General features: G+C 47.1%; 1 protein-coding gene across 1 annotated transcript in view; it reads right to left on the bottom strand.

Moving 5' to 3' along the window:
* Positions 1-7,135: 7,135 nt before the first annotated feature.
* The window catches only part of pipox (pipecolic acid oxidase), a 58,087-nt gene continuing 46,731 nt past the window's right edge, over positions 7,136-18,491 (bottom strand). The window contains exons 7-8 of the mRNA XM_061878301.1: positions 9,264-9,339; positions 7,136-7,672 (exon numbers count right to left, since the gene is read on the bottom strand). Of these exons, the coding sequence (XP_061734285.1) occupies positions 7,542-7,672; positions 9,264-9,339 (207 nt within the window). The 3' untranslated portion in view covers positions 7,136-7,541. The remainder of the gene's footprint in view (positions 7,673-9,263; positions 9,340-18,491) is intronic.

The following is an 18,491-nucleotide window of genomic DNA, read 5'->3' as shown; positions in this document are numbered from 1 at the left end:
TTGCATTCTACAGGGTGTTGTGATGTTAGTTTGATGGAAGGGTTGCATGTCTACAGGGTGTTGTGATGTAGTTTGATGAAGGTTTCATGTCTACAGGGTGTTGTGATGTAGTTTGATGGAAGTTTGCATGTCTACAGGGTGTTGTGATGTAGTTTGATGGAAGGGTTGCATGTCTACAGGGTGTTGTGATGTAGTTTGATGGAAGGTTGCATGTCTACAGGGTGTTGTGATGTAGTTTGATGGAAGGTTGCATGTCTACAGGGTGTTGTGATGTAGTTTGATGGAAGGTTGCATGTCTACAGGGTGTTGTGATGTAGTTTGATGGAAGGTTGCATGTCTACAGGGTGTTGTGATGTAGTTTGATGGAAGGTTGCATGTCTACAGGGTGTTGTGATGTAGTTTGATGGAAGGTTGCATGTCTACAGGGTGTTGTGATGTAGTTTGATGGAAGGTTGCATGTCTACAGGGTGTTGTGATGTAGTTTGATGGAAGGTTGCATGTCTAACAGGGTGTTGTGATGTAGTTTGATGGAAGGTTGCATGTCTACAGGGTGTTGTGATGTAGTTTGATGGAAGGTTGCATGTCTACAGGGTGTTGTGATGTAGTTTGATGGAAGGTTGCATGTCTACAGGGTGTTGTGATGTAGTTTGATGGAAGGTTGCATGTCTACAGGGTGTTGTGATGTAGTTTGATGGAAGGTTGCATGTCTACAGGGTGTTGTGATGTAGTTTGATGGAAGGTTGCATGTCTACAGGGTGTTGTGGTGTAGTTTGATGGAAGGTTGCATGCTACAGGGTGTTGTGTGTAGTTTGATGGGAAGGTTGCATGCCTACAGGGTGTTGTGGTGTAGTTTGATGGAAGGTTGCATGCCTACAGGGTGTTGTGGTGTAGTTGATGGAAGGTTGCATGCCTACAGGGTGTTGTGGTGTAGTTTGATGGAAGGTTGCATGCCTACAGGGTGTTGTGGTGTAGTTTGATGGAAGGTTGCATGCCTACAGGGTGTTGTGGTGTAGTTTGATGGAAGGTTGCATGCCTACAGGGTGTTGTGGTGTAGTTTGATGGAAGGTTGCATGCCTACAGGGTGTTGTGGTGTAGTTTTGATGGAAGGTTGCATGCCTACAGGGTGTTGTGATGTAGTTTGATGGAAGGTTGCATGCCTACAGGGTGTTGTGATGTAGTTTGATGGAAGGTTGCATGTCTACAGGGTGTTGTGATGTAGGTTTGATGGAAGGTTGCATGTCTACAGGGTGTTGTGATGTAGTTTGATGGAAGGTTGCATGTCTACAGGGTGTTGTGATGTAGTTTGATGGAAGGTTGCATGTCTACAGGGTGTTGTGATGTAGTTTGATGGAAGGCTGCATGTCTACAGGGTGTTGTGATGTAGTTTGATGGAAGGCTGCATGTCTACAGGGTGTTGTGATGTAGTTTGATGGAAGGTTGCATGTCTACAGGGTGTTGTGATGTAGTTTGATGGAAGGCTGCATGTCTACAGGGTGTTGTGATGTAGTTTGATGGAAGGTTGCATGTCTACAGGGTGTTGTGATGTAGTTTGATGGAAGGTTGCATGTCTACAGGGTGTTGTGATGTAGTTTGATGAAGGTTGCATGTCTACAGGGTGTTGTGATGTAGTTTGATGGAAGGTTGCATGTCTACAGGGTGTTGTGATGTAGTTTGATGGAAGGTTGCATGCCTACAGGTGTTGTGATGTAGTTTGATGGAAGGTTGCATGCCTACAGGGTGTTGTGATGTAGTTTGATGGAAGGTTGCATGCCTACAGGGTGTTGTGATGTAGTTTGATGGAAGGTTGCATGCCTACAGGGTGTTGTGATGTAGTTTGATGGAAGGTTGCATGCCTACAGGGTGTTGTGATGTAGTTTGATGGAAGGTTGCATGCCTACAGGGTGTTGTGATGTAGTTTGATGGAAGGTTGCATGTCTACAGGGTGTTGTGATGTAGTTTGATGGAAGGTTGCATGTCTACAGGGTGTTGTGATGTAGTTTGATGGAAGGTTTGCATGTCTACAGGTGTGTGATGTAGTTTGATGGAAGGTTGCATGTCTACAGGGTGTTGTGATGTAGTTTGATGGAAGGTTGCATGTCTACAGGGTGTTGTGATGTAGTTTGATGGAAGGTTGCATGTCTACAGGGTGTTGTGATGTAGTTTGATGGAAGGTTGCATGTCTACAGGGTGTTGTGATGTAGTTTGATGGAAGGTTGCATGTCTACAGGGTGTTGTGATGTAGTTTGATGGAAGGTTGCATGTCTACAGGTGTTGTGATGTAGTTTGATGGAAGTTTGCATGTCTACAGGGTGTTGTGATGTAGTTTGATGGAATATTCAGTCTACAGGGTGTTGTGATGTAGTTTGATGGAAGGTTGCATGTCTACAGGGTGTTGTGATGTAGTTTGATGAAGGTTGCATGTCTACAGGGTGTTGTGATGTAGTTTGATGGAAGGTTGCATGTCTACTGGGTGTTGTGATGTAGTTTGATGGAAGGTTGCATGTCTACAGGGTGTTGTGATGTAGTTTGATGGAAGGCTGCATGTCTACAGGGTGTTGTGATGTAGTTTGATGGAAGGCTGCATGTCTACAGGGTGTTGTGATGTAGTTTAATGGAAGGTTGCATGTCTACAGGGTGTTGTGATGTAGTTTGATGGAAGGTTGCATGTCTACAGGGTGTTGTGATGTAGTTTGATGGAAGGTTGCATGTCTACAGGGTGTTGTGATATAGTTTGATGGAAGGTTGCATGTCTACAGGGTGTTGTGATGTAGTTTGATGGAAGGTTGCATGTCTACAGGGTGTTGTGATGTAGTTGATGGAAGGTTGCATGCCTACAGGGTGTTGTGATGTAGTTTGATGGAAGGTTGCATGTCTACAGGGTGTTGTGATGTAGTTTGATGGAAGGTTGCATGTCTACAGGGTGTTGTGATGTAGTTTGATGGAAGGTTGCATGTCTACAGGGTGTTGTGATGTAGTTTGATGGAAGGTTGCATGTCTACAGGGTGTTGTGATGTAGTTTGATGGAAGGTTGCATGTCTACAGGGTGTTGTGATGTAGTTTGATGGAAGGTTGCATGTCTACAGGGTGTTGTGATGTAGTTTGATGGAAGGTTGCATGTCTACAGGGTGTTGTGATGTAGTTTGATGGAAGTTGCACGTCTACAGGGCGTTGTGATGTAGTTTGATGGAAGGTTGCATGTCTACAGGGTGTTGTGATGTAGTTTGATGGAAGGTTGCACGTCTACAGGGCGTTGTGATGTAGTTTGATGGAAGGTTGCATGTCTACAGGGTGTTGTGATGTAGTTTGATGGAAGGTTGCATGTCTACAGGGTGTTGTGATGTAGTTTGATGGAAGTTGCATGTCTACAGGTGTTGTGATGTAGTTTGATGGAAGGTTGCATGTCTACAGGGTGTTGTGATGTAGTTTGATGGAAGGTTGCATGTCTACAGGGTGTTGTGATGTAGTTTGATGGAAGGTTGCACGTCTACAGGGCGTTGTGATGTAGTTTGATGGAAGGTTGCATGTCTACAGGGTGTTGTGATGTAGTTTGATGAAGGTTGCATGCTACAGGGTGTTGTGATGTAGTTTGATGGAAGGTTGCATGTCTACAGGGTGTTGTGATGTAGTTTGATGTCTACTTGCCACCTGCTGACTAACCTCTGGGCTGACAGACACTGCCACTGGCTCTCCCTTGTGGTGAAGGGAGAAGCAGCATGGTGGGTCAGTCTTCTCCTGCCAGTACACAGCCTGTGCTTCAGCAACAGTCCTGTCAGGCCTCCAGGTGGCCCCACACGCTAACTAGGGCCCCGCGGCCCAAGGCAAACGTGGCAGGGGATCTGGGAGCTGCAGTGGTCCCCGGAGGCGTGACACGCAGGCCCACATTGGCATCACCCAACCACTGCTCCGCTGCCTTGTGGGTTAGTCCGGGAAGACAAAAGGCAGGTGGATCACACCCTGAGAAAAGCAAGTGATGCTAGGCGCACAATAGGCGGTCCTCCGACAGACCGGAGCTCCGGTGGCCTCCTGCATCTGTGAGGAGGTGCCGGTGGTCCTGGGTTTCCCTTGCCAGCGGATACAGCTCCCCACAGCCAAGAAGTCACGTTGGAGTCTGCATGTCTCTCTCCTCGTAAAAGACCTGAAAGGCGGAGTGGGCGGATGATGGTTGCAGAGAAGCTCCACAACGGTCACAAAGGCGGAAGAAGGCTGCAGCGAAGATGGGCCCCGATTGTCTTGGTCTCCATGCCATTGGACCCTGGCCTTCTCCTTGCCAAGACAGTGTGGTGGCGGTCTGTGCACCAGTCTCCTCACTTGAAAAGATTCCACGCACAGGCTTTCTCCTGAAGGCAGTCCCACCGACAGGAGGACAATCATACTCCTCTCCAGTGATCGCCAACAATAACCTGTGTGTTCTGAGTGCAATCCTAAAATATCTTCCACTGCTAATCTAATCTTCTCTTTTGCTAACTTACTTTCCAGTGTTTCCTTTTCTGCATAGTATTTGCTACAATGTATTAAAAGATGTGCTCCACTTTGCTGACAAGAGTGCTGTATCATGTTTCCTATCAATGTCAGTCAACTATTTCAACCTGTTTGTCCTCATCTCATTCTAGTAATAATGTCTTCTTGTTCATGACACCTTCTCTCCTCTGGACTTTGTAAAACTCTCCTCCTTGTCTTTCCTTATTCCAATCATCTTTTTCTTGTCTTCTATCTTCATGATGTTCTTCACTTCTTTGCTGTGCTTCATCTCCATGTTGACTTCTGTTTGAGTGCTTGCTTCTTTTGCGTATCTATCTGCTAACTGCTTGCCCACAACTGCTACATGAGCAGGAACCAGAGAAACGTTAGCAGACTTTATTTATTCTGCAGATGGCCTGAACTCTTACATCAACTAGATCTTGTCTTGTTTCTGATGCTATGTTTTTTATGCTCATCAAAGCACTGCTGCAGTCCGAGCACACGACTGCTTTCCTTGCTTTCTTTTCCTCGATCCAGTTAACTGCCATACAAATTGCAACCAATTCCCCCGTAAAAACAGATAGTTTATCACTGATTCTTTTATTAAATACTATGTTTCTTTGTGGGATAACTGCAGCAGCTCCTACTTTATTACTTATACTTTTTGATGCATCTGTATACACCATGATGTTGTTTAAAAAACATTGTTCTACCTGCTAACTTTTTACATTTCTATTCTTTAATAATTGCATACTTACCTTTGGCTTATGGTACATCCACGGTGGTATTAGAACGTGGTGGGAGACTGTAACTGAGTGTGCAGCCCCAAACGTTTCTCCTCATGAGCAAAATTGAACTCCGTCTCTGCCTGATTCCTTGCTTCTTGTCTTGTGTAATAGATAGTTTGGTGTTTGAACCTGACAGCGGGAGAATTACGATTACTTTGTCATTTGAAAACTCAGACAAGACAAAAAGTGATCCCATGTTTACGTTCTTTTGGCTCGGATTCCAAAAAATAAAACGAGCGCAGATCCAGGTTAAGTTTCATTTGATGTTGATGGTCTTTAAAGTGGTTGCAAAGTTGTATGTTTTGTTGACACTAGTTCAAGGTTCAGATGTTTTGGAGACATTTTGTTTTGCAAGAAGAGGGTTTATGCAGAAGCCACTGTCCAGATGGTGAACACCATCTCTAAAAACCTGCAACCCCAACTAGAAAAACACTTTTCCAAATTTCCCAGCCCCTCTGCTTCTTCTCTTCAGTCGCACAGGAAGAAGAAGGGAGTTGTCCACCTGTACCGAGGGCCACACTCCCAATGGCTTACCTGGGCGGGGCCCCACCAATATGCTGGCAGAATGCAATGATTGGTGTTCCTGGCTGTCAGCTCTGCTTCTGTAGCCATGGACTCTACTTCCTCTCTCCTCCTGCTGCTAACACAGGTTGCTGGTGTGAGAGGCAAGCTCGCTGACTACTGAGGTAAAAGCACAGACATGCGTGCACCCTTCACAAAGAAGATTATTAAAATGGAGGATATTTTGGAATTGTTACGGTTCTGTTGAGAAAAATCATGATTTCTGTTTTAGAACTGTGTTTTTGGAGTTGGGGGGAGGGGTCCCAAAACCCCCTCAGCCCCTGGCCCTAGGGCAGGGGTAGGGAACCTGTGGCTCTTTTGATGACTGCACCTGGCTCTCAGATCAATCTTAGCTGACATTGCTTAACACCATAAATACATAATGATTACACTAGTAATCACAGTGTTAAAAATAATGTTCAATTTATAAAACATTCTCATGCATCCATCGTTTTCTATCGCACCTGTTCAAGAAGTCGCATTAATAGGAAGAATAATTGTTTGTTTTTTTGTTTTTTTAAAAACAGCGGCATAGCTCGGTTGGTAGAGTGGCCGTGCCAGCATCTTGAGGGTTGCAGGTTCGATTCCCGCTTGTGCCATCCTAGTCACTGCCGTTGTGTCCTTGGGCAAGACACTTTACCCACCTGCTCCCAGTGCCACCCACACTGGTTTAAATGTAACTTAGATATTGGATGTCACTATGTAAAGCGCTTTGAGTCACTTGAGAAAAGCGCTATATAAATATAATTCACTTCACTTCACTTATTTATCATTGATTAGCTTCAGAATAAACATGTTATTAAAAAGAATAAGATACTTATTGTACTCTAAAAATGTTGGTCTTACCTAAAAATGCACACATTTAGTTGTATTCAGTGTTAAAAAATATTAAATGGCTCTCACGGAAATACATTTTAAAATATTTGGCTTTCATGGCTCTCTCAGCCAAAAAGGTTCCCGACCCCTGCCCTAGGGTAAGACTGATCCATCAGTTTGAAAAGTTTATTTTCCCTAAAGTAGACAACATGTGGCAAAACAAAAGGATGTTTTACTTTGTTCAATTCAAAGTTGACTTCTATAGCTTTTAATCACAAGTGTCTCAAAGGGCTGCACAAACCAGGCTGGATCTAAATCACAATCAGAAGTACTTTTTATATTCATTTTTATATTCATTATTCGTTATTTTTGTTATGTTATGTGCTTTTAATGACCTCACTGTTGGCTTTGAAGTAAACTAACCAACATTGATGCAAACACAACTTTTCTTCCCTTTTTGTCCAAAGAAGAATCAAGAAGAGAAGGTGAAGGAAGCCAAGCGTCAAGCAGAATTGAAAGTGGAATCCCAACCGGAAAGCTCGTATTAATTCCCATCTCTAATCAAGCATGGAGTTGATTGTGGTTTACAAAAATGAGACAACTTCAAAAAAGTTGAGTGCACTGAATCAGAGTCAGGCAAAAAGTCAATTTCATGTAAAAAAAAAAGAAGTCAATCATAACACTTTGCTACCTTAATGCTGAACCTCTTCATTTAACAAGTGGATCTGAATGAAACTTTTCTTCCTTCAGCTATTCACATCCTAAATCATAGTCATTCATTCATTCATTTCACTAATAGTTCAATCTTTGGAAAGATCGGCCTTCCCCAAGAAGTCTTGCACGGTTGATGGACATAAGGCAAGTTGATTTCTCTCAGATGAGATGGATGATCACATGAAATATGGAGGACAGTCCTTTCTACAAGGGTGACTTGATGATTGTCTGGAAGCGTGCTATTCTGAAAGGTGAAAGGTCATAGGAGGGCACCTCTCCCAGGCTGAGTTCACAGAGCAGCTTGCCGACGACGGGTCCAAACTTGAAGCCGTGACCTGGAGAAGAAATGTCCGCAGCATGAGCCAATCCCAGCAAATAGTACACATCTCACACTTTTACACACAATTAAAAGTTACACTTTGGTTAAAGAGAAAAGACAAATTGTAGACATTAGTTATCAGACCTCTGTACTTTGACTTGGACTAGAGAACTGTGAGAATGATTTCATTGGCATGCTCAGAGTTTGGGTGACAAGAGCAACATTATGCTCTGAGTCCTGGGAATGAAGGAGAGTCCCTCGGAATACCTCAAAACATTTGTGTCATTCTTCAAATGTGTCCAAAATCTTGTTTGGTGACACTCCCTGACAAAGTCACATTTCTGAGGATGGACTTTTTTAAAATTTTCAGCTTTTATTTCAAGGGACATTTTTTAATCTTTTAGTGTGTGTATAAAGTAAATGTCTAGGCTTCTGCTGCGTTATGCCAATGTCTCCACCTAGCAACACATATACATATACATATACATATACATATACATATACATGCAAACCAAATGTAATTAGTAGGGATGCACCGAAATCAAAATTTGTGGCCGAAGCTGAATAAATTTTAAACGCTTGGCCGAATACCGAATAATGAATGCAGTTTTTCACAATTTTTTTATATTGCATAAATAGCCTAGAATAAATATTTAGACATGTGTTTCAAATAAAGTAATTTTTTATTGAATATTGACATTTTTTTTATATTCCAGTAGCCTTTGCTTTTCAAAAAAAGCACAAAGTTTTTCATTTATATTAGGCCTTCAAACAAAAAATGCATTCCCAAAAAAATATAAAGTGCATTAAAGTAGATAAACCCACAACAAATGAATTATTGTCCTTTTGGCAAAAGTCTGCTTAGCCACAGTAGATATGCTAATAATGTAAACAGAAGGCTCAAGTAAATCTCAATAAGTGTGTGCTTGTAACCTCATACACTTATACAGGTAGCCTACACAACAGGCTAATAATGTAAACAGAAGGCTCAAGTAAATCTCAATTAAGTGTGTGCTTGTAACCTCATACACTTATACAGGTAGCCTACACAACAGGCTAATAATGTAAACAGAAGGCTCAAGTAAATCTCAATTAAGTGTGTGCTTGTAACCTCATACACTTATACAGGTAGCCTACACAACATGCTAATAATGTAAACAGAGGCCCCACTAAATCTCAATAAGTGTGTGCTTGTAACCTCATACACTTATACAGGTAGCCTACACAACAGGCTAATAATGTAAACAGAGGCCCCACTAAATCTCAATAAGTGTGTGCTTGTAACCTCATACACTTATACAGGTAGCCTACACAACATGCTAATAATGTAAACAGAGGCCCCACTAAATCTCAATAAGTGTGTGCATGTAACCTCACACACTTATACAGGTACACAACATATCCCAACGTCACCGCCTCACCGCACGTTGGTTGATTGTGTCACTGCCTCAAAAACTTGCGTCACACGCCACTATTCAGCCTTGTTTTTAACTCATTCCACCGAAGGCTGAATGTGGCTTTTTTTTGCCATATTCGGCCGAATATATTCTGTTAGCGATTAATCGGTGCATCCCTAGTAATTAGTACAGTATTGTGTTGGCTGGTACCTGAGAATCCTGCACCAATTACAATATTGTCGTAAGCAGGGTGGCAGTCCAGCACAAAATGATGATCAGGTGTTACCTGGGAAAATATCATATAGAAAATTAGAGATCTTCGGAGTAAATAATACAGTTAATTTTGTGTATAGACAGTGGTGGTCAAAAGTGTAGGTACACTTGTAAAGAACATGATGTCATGGCTGTCTTGACTTTACAATCATTCTTATGTTTTGGTGATGTAGTGATTGGAGCACATACTTGTTGCTCACAAAAAACATTCATGAAGTTTGCTTCTTTTATGAATTTATTACGGCTCTACTGAAAATGTGAGCGATCAAAAGTATACATACAGCAACATAAATGATAAATTTTGGTGAGGTAGAAAAATGACAATCAAATCAAAGTAGCTTCCTGGCCTCTAAACTTCATGTGAGCGATTATGATTGTTGATTTCTCTGAGCACATTGAAGTAGGGCTCATGTGAGGCAGTCATAGTAGGGCTCATGTGAGGCCGTCATTAGACTCGCTTACAAACGGCAGAATGGGAAAGTCAAAGGAACTCAGCACAGATCTGAAAAAAGGAATCATTGAGGGGCTCAGAGGGCAGAGCCCCAGAAGTTGAACATACTTCAGCATTTTTAAGATGCCTCGACATGCATTTCTTACATAGAAATTCTGAAGAAATGCAAATTTTAAGAAACTAGCCCTACGGCTAGTGTTTTTATGTATTCAAAGATCAATTTTGAAGTTTCATATAAATGGAAGAATAATGACATAATTATGATTAGAAATATTGCAATTGTAAAAAGTAATATTTTGTTGAACGAGGGAGTGACTTGGTAAAGTCTTTGTCTGCTACAAGCTCGCTGGTTCAATTGTAACATGAAGCCTTTAATTACGTGTAGTCTAAATAAATCCAGGATCATACTTAAAAGTGCTTTTTAGGCAACTTTGGCCATGCAGCACAGATCTGCTTTGAACCTGTGATTAGTGTTCTGTGTCTTGTAATGTCCTGTCTCAGAATTGTCCTGTGTTATTTATTACCTGTTTTACAATTCACTGCTTCTATATTTCCTGTATTTTATATTATTACTTAAAATTGTTCTATATTTTAATTCTTTTTTATCTTGTAAAGTGTCTTTGAGTGCTCAGAAAAGTGCTATATCAAATAAAATGTATTATTATTATTATTACTGCAAGTTAATGGGTTCAGTGTTGTAAATCACGATTAAAATCCATCCATTTCCTACCGCTTGTCCCTTTTGGGATCGCGGGGGTGCTGCATTTGGGCGGTAGGCGGGGTACACCTGGACAAGTCGCCACCTCACCGCATTTGTAATCATGAAAGATGAATCTACTGGTCAACAGCAATCTGCCATATTATTACTTAGCAAGAGTAGTAAAGTTCAAGTTCAAGTAGCAATGATTGTCACACACACACACACACACACACACACACACACACACACACACACACACACACACACACGCACACACACACACACACACGCCACACACACACACACACACACACACACACACACACACACACACACACACACACACACACACACACAGACTAGGTGTGGCGAAATTATTCTCTGCATTTGAGCAAGCAGCCTTGATCACAGTAACTTCTGAACATGACTTAGCAGGCAGTTTGTACTTTTATTTCTCAATCTGTTTTCTTTGCATGTGACGCTGTTTCAATGACAACAAACCTTTGCACTTTCCCATCGTCGGCTTCTTTTTTTTAACTACGACCAATTCTAAAAACTCTTCATCCCCACATCCAAGCGGGACAGCGTTCCACAATGTGTTGAAATAAGTTGTGAGCTTGCCAATTGCAAAATCTGTAAGTGTTATTTCAGAAGAAAGTCACGACGCAATATTTAGCAATTCAAGACTATATTAACACGTTAAACACACAAGTACCTAAAAATCCCAGGATGTTAAGGACACGTTTGCTGGCAAAAATGTAGCAAAGCCGCTGACATTTGTCGCACTGTACAGTCTCTCAGTTCCCAGCGCCCCCAAAAGCCAACGCAAGCGACCAACATCAAGCAAACAAACTGTAATGTTGCAAAAATGGAGGCTCAGACAAATGAACACTTTGTCTTCATGCATTTGACAAACACAACAAGCTGAATGTGCAGCTCTGTCCTCTCCAAGGGACAACTTTAACTCTCCCTCCACAACAACATCTCATTTCCCTCGTCCTTGGACCCTCCCCCACACAACCTCGTCCTTGGACCCTCCCCCGCACAACCTCGTCCTTGGACCCTCCCCCGCACAACCTGGTCCTTGGACCCTCCCCCGCACAACCTGGTCCTTGGACCCTCCCCCGCACAACCTGGTCCTTGGACCCTCCCCCGCACAACCTCGTCCTTGGACCCTCCCTCGCACAACCTCATCCTTGGACCCTCCCCCGCACGACCTCGTCCTTGGACCCTCCCCCGCACGACCTCGTCCTTGGACCCTCCCCCGCACAACCTGGTCCTTGGACCCTCCCCCGCACAACCTCGTCCTTGGACCCTCCCCCGCACAACCTCATCCTTGGACCCTCCCCCGCACAACCTCGTCCTTGGACCCTCCCCCGCACAACCTCGTCCTTGGACCCTCCCCCGCACAACCTCGTCCTTGGACCCTCCCTCGCACGACCTCGTCCTTGGACCCTCCCCCGCACGACCTCGTCCTTGGACCCTACCCCGCACGACCTCGTCCTTGGACCCTCCCCCGCACAACCTGGTCCTTGGACCCTCCCCCGCACAACCTCGTCCTTGGACCCTCCCCCGCACAACCTCGTCCTTGGACCCTCCCCCGCACAACCTCGTCCTTGGACCCTCCCCCGCACAACCTCGTCCTTGGACCCTCCCTCGCACGACCTCGTCCTTGGACCCTACCCCGCACGACCTCGTCCTTGGACCCTCCCCCGCACGACCTCGTCCTTGGACCCTCCCCCGCACGACCTCGTCCTTGGACCCTCCCCCGCACGACCTCGTCCTTGGACCCTCCCCCGCACAACCTGGTCCTTGGACCCTCCCCCGCACAACCTCGTCCTTGGACCCTCCCCCGCACGACCTCGTCCTTGGACCCTCCCCCGCACGACCTCGTCCTTGGACCCTCCCCCGCACGACCTCGTCCTTGGACCCTCCCCCGCACGACCTCGTCCTTGGACCCTCCCCCGCACAACCTGGTCCTTGGACCCTCCCCCGCACAACCTCGTCCTTGGACCCTCCCCCGCACAACCTCGTCCTTGGACCCTCCCCCGCACAACCTCGTCCTTGGACCCTCCCCCGCACAACCTCGTCCTTGGACCCTCCCCCGCACAACCTCGTCCTTGGACCCTCCCCCGCACAACCTCGTCCTTGGACCCTCCCCCGCACAACCTCGTCCTTGGACCCTCCCCCGCACAACCTCGTCCTTGGACCCTCCCCCGCACAACCTCGTCCTTGGACCCTCCCTCGCACAACCTCGTCCTTGGACCCTACCCCGCACGACCTCGTCCTTGGACCCTCCCCCGCACGACCTCGTCCTTGGACCCTCCCCCGCACGACCTCGTCCTTGGACCCTCCCCCGCACGACCTCGTCCTTGGACCCTCCCCCGCACAACCTGGTCCTTGGACCCTCCCCCGCACAACCTCGTCCTTGGACCCTCCCCCGCACGACCTCGTCCTTGGACCCTCCCCCGCACGACCTCGTCCTTGGACCCTCCCCCGCACGACCTCGTCCTTGGACCCTCCCCCGCACGACCTCGTCCTTGGACCCTCCCCCGCACAACCTGGTCCTTGGACCCTCCCCCGCACAACCTCGTCCTTGGACCCTACCCCGCACAACCTCGTCCTTGGACCCTCCCCCGCACAACCTCGTCCTTGGACCCTCCCCCGCACAACCTCGTCCTTGGACCCTCCCTCGCACAACCTCGTCCTTGGACCCTCCCCCGCACGACCTCGTCCTTGGACCCTACCCCGCACGACCTCGTCCTTGGACCCTCCCCCGCACGACCTCGTCCTTGGACCCTCCCCCGCACGACCTCGTCCTTGGACCCTCCCCCGCACGACCTCGTCCTTGGACCCTCCCCCGCACGACCTCGTCCTTGGACCCTCCCCCGCACGACCTCGTCCTTGGACCCTCCCCCGCACAACCTCGTCCTTGGACCCTCCCCCGCACAACCTCGTCCTTGGACCCTCCCCCGCACAACCTCGTCCTTGGACCCTCCCCCGCACGACCTCGTCCTTGGACCCTCCACCGCACAACCTGGTCCTTGGACCCTCCCCCGCACAACCTGGTCCTTGGACCCTCCCCCGCACAACCTCGTCCTTGGACCCTACCCCGCACAACCTCGTCCTTGGACCCTCCCCCGCACGACCTCGTCCTTGGACCCTCCCCCGCACAACCTCGTCCTTGGACCCTCCCCCGCACGACCTCGTCCTTGGACCCTCCCCCGCACGACCTCGTCCTTGGACCCTCCCCCGCACAACCTCGTCCTTGGACCCTCCCCCGCACAACCTCGTCCTTGGACCCTCCCCCGCACAACCTCGTCCTTGGACCCTCCCCCGCACAACCTCGTCCTTGGACCCTCCCCCGCACAACTTCGTCCTTGGACCCTCCCCCGCACAACCTGGTCCTTGGACCCTCCCCCGCACAACCTCGTCCTTGGACCCTCCCCCGCACAACCTCGTCCTTGGACCCTCCCCCGCACAACCTCGTCCTTGGACCCTCCCCCGCACAACCTCGTCCTTGGACCCTCCCCCGCACAACCTCGTCCTTGGACCCTCCCCCGCACAACCTCGTCCTTGGACCCTCCCCCGCACAACTTCGTCCTTGGACCCTCCCCCGCACAACCTGGTCCTTGGACCCTCCCCCGCACAACCTCGTCCTTGGACCCTCCCCCGCACAACCTCGTCCTTGGACCCTCCCCCGCACAACCACAGCAACCTTTGATTGATTGATTGATTGACACTTTTATTAGTAGATTGCACAGTACAGTACATATTGTGTACAGGTGACCACTAAATGGTAACACCCCAATAAGTTTTTCAACTTGTTTAAGTCGGGGTCCACCTTCATCAACCTGACTCCATCAATACAGATTGGTTCTCCTTTTTTTACGGACATCGGAAAAAATGACCGCATTGGCTAGAAAAATAGCGTAATTCTGCTAAATAGCAGACATTTGGGATCCTTGCGAAAGCAAAAAGGATTAAAATAAAGAAAAACTAAATGAAAGCCGTCATTAACGCCTAAACAGAAAAAGGACAAGGAAAAGCAATCGTGGACTACGAATGACTGGATGAAGGTCCTATTCGGTGATGAATGGTGGCTGCTTGATGCCACCGCCACTTTGGTGCAATGCAATGAGATTGTTGAAGACGACTGCCTGAACTAAAAGATTGTTGAAGACGACTGCCTGAACTAAAAGATTGTTGAAGACGACTGCCTGAACTAAAAGATTGTTGAAGACGACTGCCTGAACTAAAAGATTGTTGAAGACGACTGCCTGAACTAAAAGATTGTTGAAGACGACTGCCTGAACTAAAAGATTGTTGAAGACGACTGCCTGAACTAAAAGATTGTTGAAGACGACTGCCTGAACTAAAAGATTGTTGAAGACGACTGCCTGAACTAAAAGATTGTTGAAGACGACTGCCTGAACTAAAAGATTGTTGAAGACGACTGCCTGAACTAAAAGATTGTTGAAGACGACTGCCTGAACTAAAAGATTGTTGAAGACGACTGCCTGAACTAAACATGCACATTTGCAGTCATTACAGCTTCCAAAAATGCTCAAGTTTACAAGGCCATTTTGGACTTTTTTTTAATTCCTTAATCAAAAGGATACTTGGAGATTGTGGAGTGGGGCGTGGCCTGCGGCCCTGCAGCAAAGCGGGGTGTGCCAGGACCGGCTTCGAGATCAGCGACAGGTGCGTAGATGGCCCACCTGGGCCTGGTTATCTAATCACCTGTCGCTCTGTTAAAAGGCATCAGCTGGGAGGAGAGAGGTGTTGGAGCTGGAGCGAGAGCGCGAGAGAGAGTAACACAGACACCAACACGGAGGGACTGACTTTGTGCTGAAAAGCAAAAGAATGGAAAACCCTGAAAATAAACCCATATTACATCCTGAAACCCGGGCTCTCATGTCGATGCTTGGTGGTCTGGAGGACCCATGGGAGGGCAACTTCCACAGGGATGATGACCATATTTGTTTTGCCTAATAGGACTGGATCTTGTATTCCCGGATGAGATCAGTACATATTGGAGAGACGTCTTCTTAAATGGGATTGGCATTGACCACTAAGATGGTCGCCAAACAACACATCATCATTACTGTGCCTTGGACTCATTGGGAGTTTGGGCCTTTGTCCTAGGCTGGCCCAGCACAGGTTGATGAGGTCTAGGTACAGTATGTGTCATCATTTGTGTGCCCTGGACTCATTTGGTGTTTTGGTCTTTGTCCTAGGCTGGCCCAGTACAGGTTGATGAGGTCTAGGTACAGTATGTGTCATCATTTGTGTGCCCTGGACTCATTTGGTGTTTTGGTCTTTGTCCTAGGCTGGCCCAGTACAGGTTGATGAGGTCTAGGTACAGTATGTGACATCATTTGTGTGCCCTGGACTCATTTGGTGTTTTGGTCTTTGTCCTAGGCTGGCCCAGCACAGGTTGATGAGGTCTAGGTACAGTATGTGTCATCATTACTGTGCCCAGGACTCATTGGGAGTTTGGGCCTTTGTCCTAGGCTGGCCCAGCACAGGTTGATGAGGTCTAGGTACAGTATGTGTCATCATTTGTGTGCCCTGGACTCATTTGGTGTTTTGGTCTTTGTCCTAGGCTGGCCCAGTACAGGTTGATGAGGTCTAGGTACAGTATGTGTCATCATTTGTGTGCCCTGGACTCATTTGGTGTTTTGGTCTTTGTCCTAGGCTGGCCCAGTACAGGTTGATGAGGTCTAGGTACAGTATGTGTCATCATTTGTGTGCCCTGGACTCATTTGGTGTTTTGGTCTTTGTCCTAGGCTGGCCCAGTACAGGTTGATGAGGTCTAGGTACAGTATGTGTCATCATTTGTGTGCCCTGGACTCATTTGGTGTTTTGGTCTTTGTCCTAGGCTGGCCCAGCACAGGTTGATGAGGTCTAGGTACAGTATGTGTCATCATTACTGTGCCCAGGACTCATTGGGAGTTTGGGCCTTTGTCCTAGGCTGGCCCAACACAGCTTGATGAGGTCTAGGTACAGTATGTGTCATCATTTGTGTGCCCTGGACTCATTTGGTGTTTTGGCTTTTGTCCTAGGCTGGCCCAGCACAGGTTGATGAGGTCTAGGTACAGTATGTGTCATTATTTGTGTGCCTTGGACTCATTGGGTGTTTTGGCCTTTGTCCTAGGCTGGCCCAGTACAGGTTGATGAGGTCTAGGTACAGTATGTGTCATCATTTGTGTGCCCTGGACTCATTTGGTGTTTTGGCTTTTGTCCTAGGCTGGCCCAGCACAGGTTGATGAGGTGTAGGTACAGTATGTGTCATTATTTGTGTGCCTTGGACTCATTTGGTGTTTTGGCCTTTGTCCTAGGCTGGCCCAGCACAGGTTGATGAGGTCTAGGTACAGTATGTGTCATTATTTGTGTGCCTTGGACTCATTTGGTGTTTTGGTCTTTGTCCTAGGCTGGCCCAGCACAGGTTGATGAGGTCTAGGTACAGTATGTGTCATTATTTGTGTGCCCTGGACTCATTTGGTGTTTTGGTCTTTGTCCTAGGCTGGCCCAGTACAGGTTGATGAGGTCTAGGTACAGTATGTGTCATTATTTGTGTGCCCTGGACTCATTTGGTGTTTTGGCCTTTGTCCTAGGCTGGCCCAGCACAGGTTGATGAGGTCTAGGTACAGTATGTGTCATCATTACTGTGCTCAGGACTCATTGGGAGTTTGGGCCTTTGTCCTAGGCTGGCCCAGCACAGGTTGATGAGGTCTAGGTACAGTATGTGTCATCATTACTGTGCTCAGGACTCATTGGGAGTTTGGGCCTTTGTCCTAGGCTGGCCCAGCACAGGTTGATGAGGTCTAGGTACAGTATGTGTCATTATTTGTGTGCCTTGGACTCATTGGGTGTTTTGGCCTTTGTCCTAGGCTGGCCCAGTACAGGTTGATGAGGTCTAGGTACAGTATGTGTCATTATTTGTGTGCCCTGGACTCATTGGGTGTTTTGGTCTTTGTCCTAGGCTGGCCCAGCACAGCTTGATGAGGTCTAGGTACAGTATGTGTCATCATTTGTGTGCCCTGGACTCATTTGGTGTTTTGGCTTTTGTCCTAGGCTGGCCCAGCACAGGTTGATGAGGTCTAGGTACAGTATGTGTCATTATTTGTGTGCCTTGGACTCATTGGGTGTTTTGGCCTTTGTCCTAGGCTGGCCCAGTACAGGTTGATGAGGTCTAGGTACAGTATGTGTCATCATTTGTGTGCCCTGGACTCATTTGGTGTTTTGGCCTTTGTCCTAGGCTGGCCCAGCACAGGTTGATGAGGTCTAGGTACAGTATGTGTCATTATTTGTGTGCCCTGGACTCATTTGGTGTTTTGGTCTTTGTCCTAGGCTGGCCCAGCACAGGTTGATGAGGTCTAGGTACAGTATGTGTCATTATTTGTGTGCCTTGGACTCATTTGGTGTTTTGGTCTTTGTCCTAGGCTGGCCCAGCACAGGTTGATGAGGTCTAGGTACAGTATGTGTCATTATTTGTGTGCCCTGGACTCATTTGGTGTTTTGGTCTTTGTCCTAGGCTGGCCCAGTACAGGTTGATGAGGTCTAGGTACAGTATGTGTCATTATTTGTGTGCCCTGGACTCATTTGGTGTTTTGGCCTTTGTCCTAGGCTGGCCCAGCACAGGTTGATGAGGTCTAGGTACAGTATGTGTCATCATTTGTGTGCCTTGGACTCATTTGGTGTTTTGGTCTTTGTCCTAGGCTGGCCCAGCACAGGTTGATGAGGTCTAGGTACAGTATGTGTCATTATTTGTGTGCCCTGGACTCATTTGGTGTTTTGGTCTTTGTCCTAGGCTGGCCCAGTACAGGTTGATGAGGTCTAGGTACAGTATGTGTCATTATTTGTGTGCCCTGGACTCATTTGGTGTTTTGGTCTTTGTCCTAGGCTGGCCCAGCACAGGTTGATGAGGTCTAGGTACAGTATGTGTCATCATTACTGTGCTCAGGACTCATTGGGAGTTTGGGCCTTTGTCCTAGGCTGGCCCAGCACA

The sequence above is a fragment of the Nerophis ophidion genome, linkage group LG18 (assembly GCF_033978795.1).
Source record: "Nerophis ophidion isolate RoL-2023_Sa linkage group LG18, RoL_Noph_v1.0, whole genome shotgun sequence".
Taxonomy (NCBI): Eukaryota; Metazoa; Chordata; class Actinopteri; order Syngnathiformes; family Syngnathidae; genus Nerophis; species Nerophis ophidion.
This window is presented reverse-complemented; position numbering and strand designations above follow the sequence as displayed.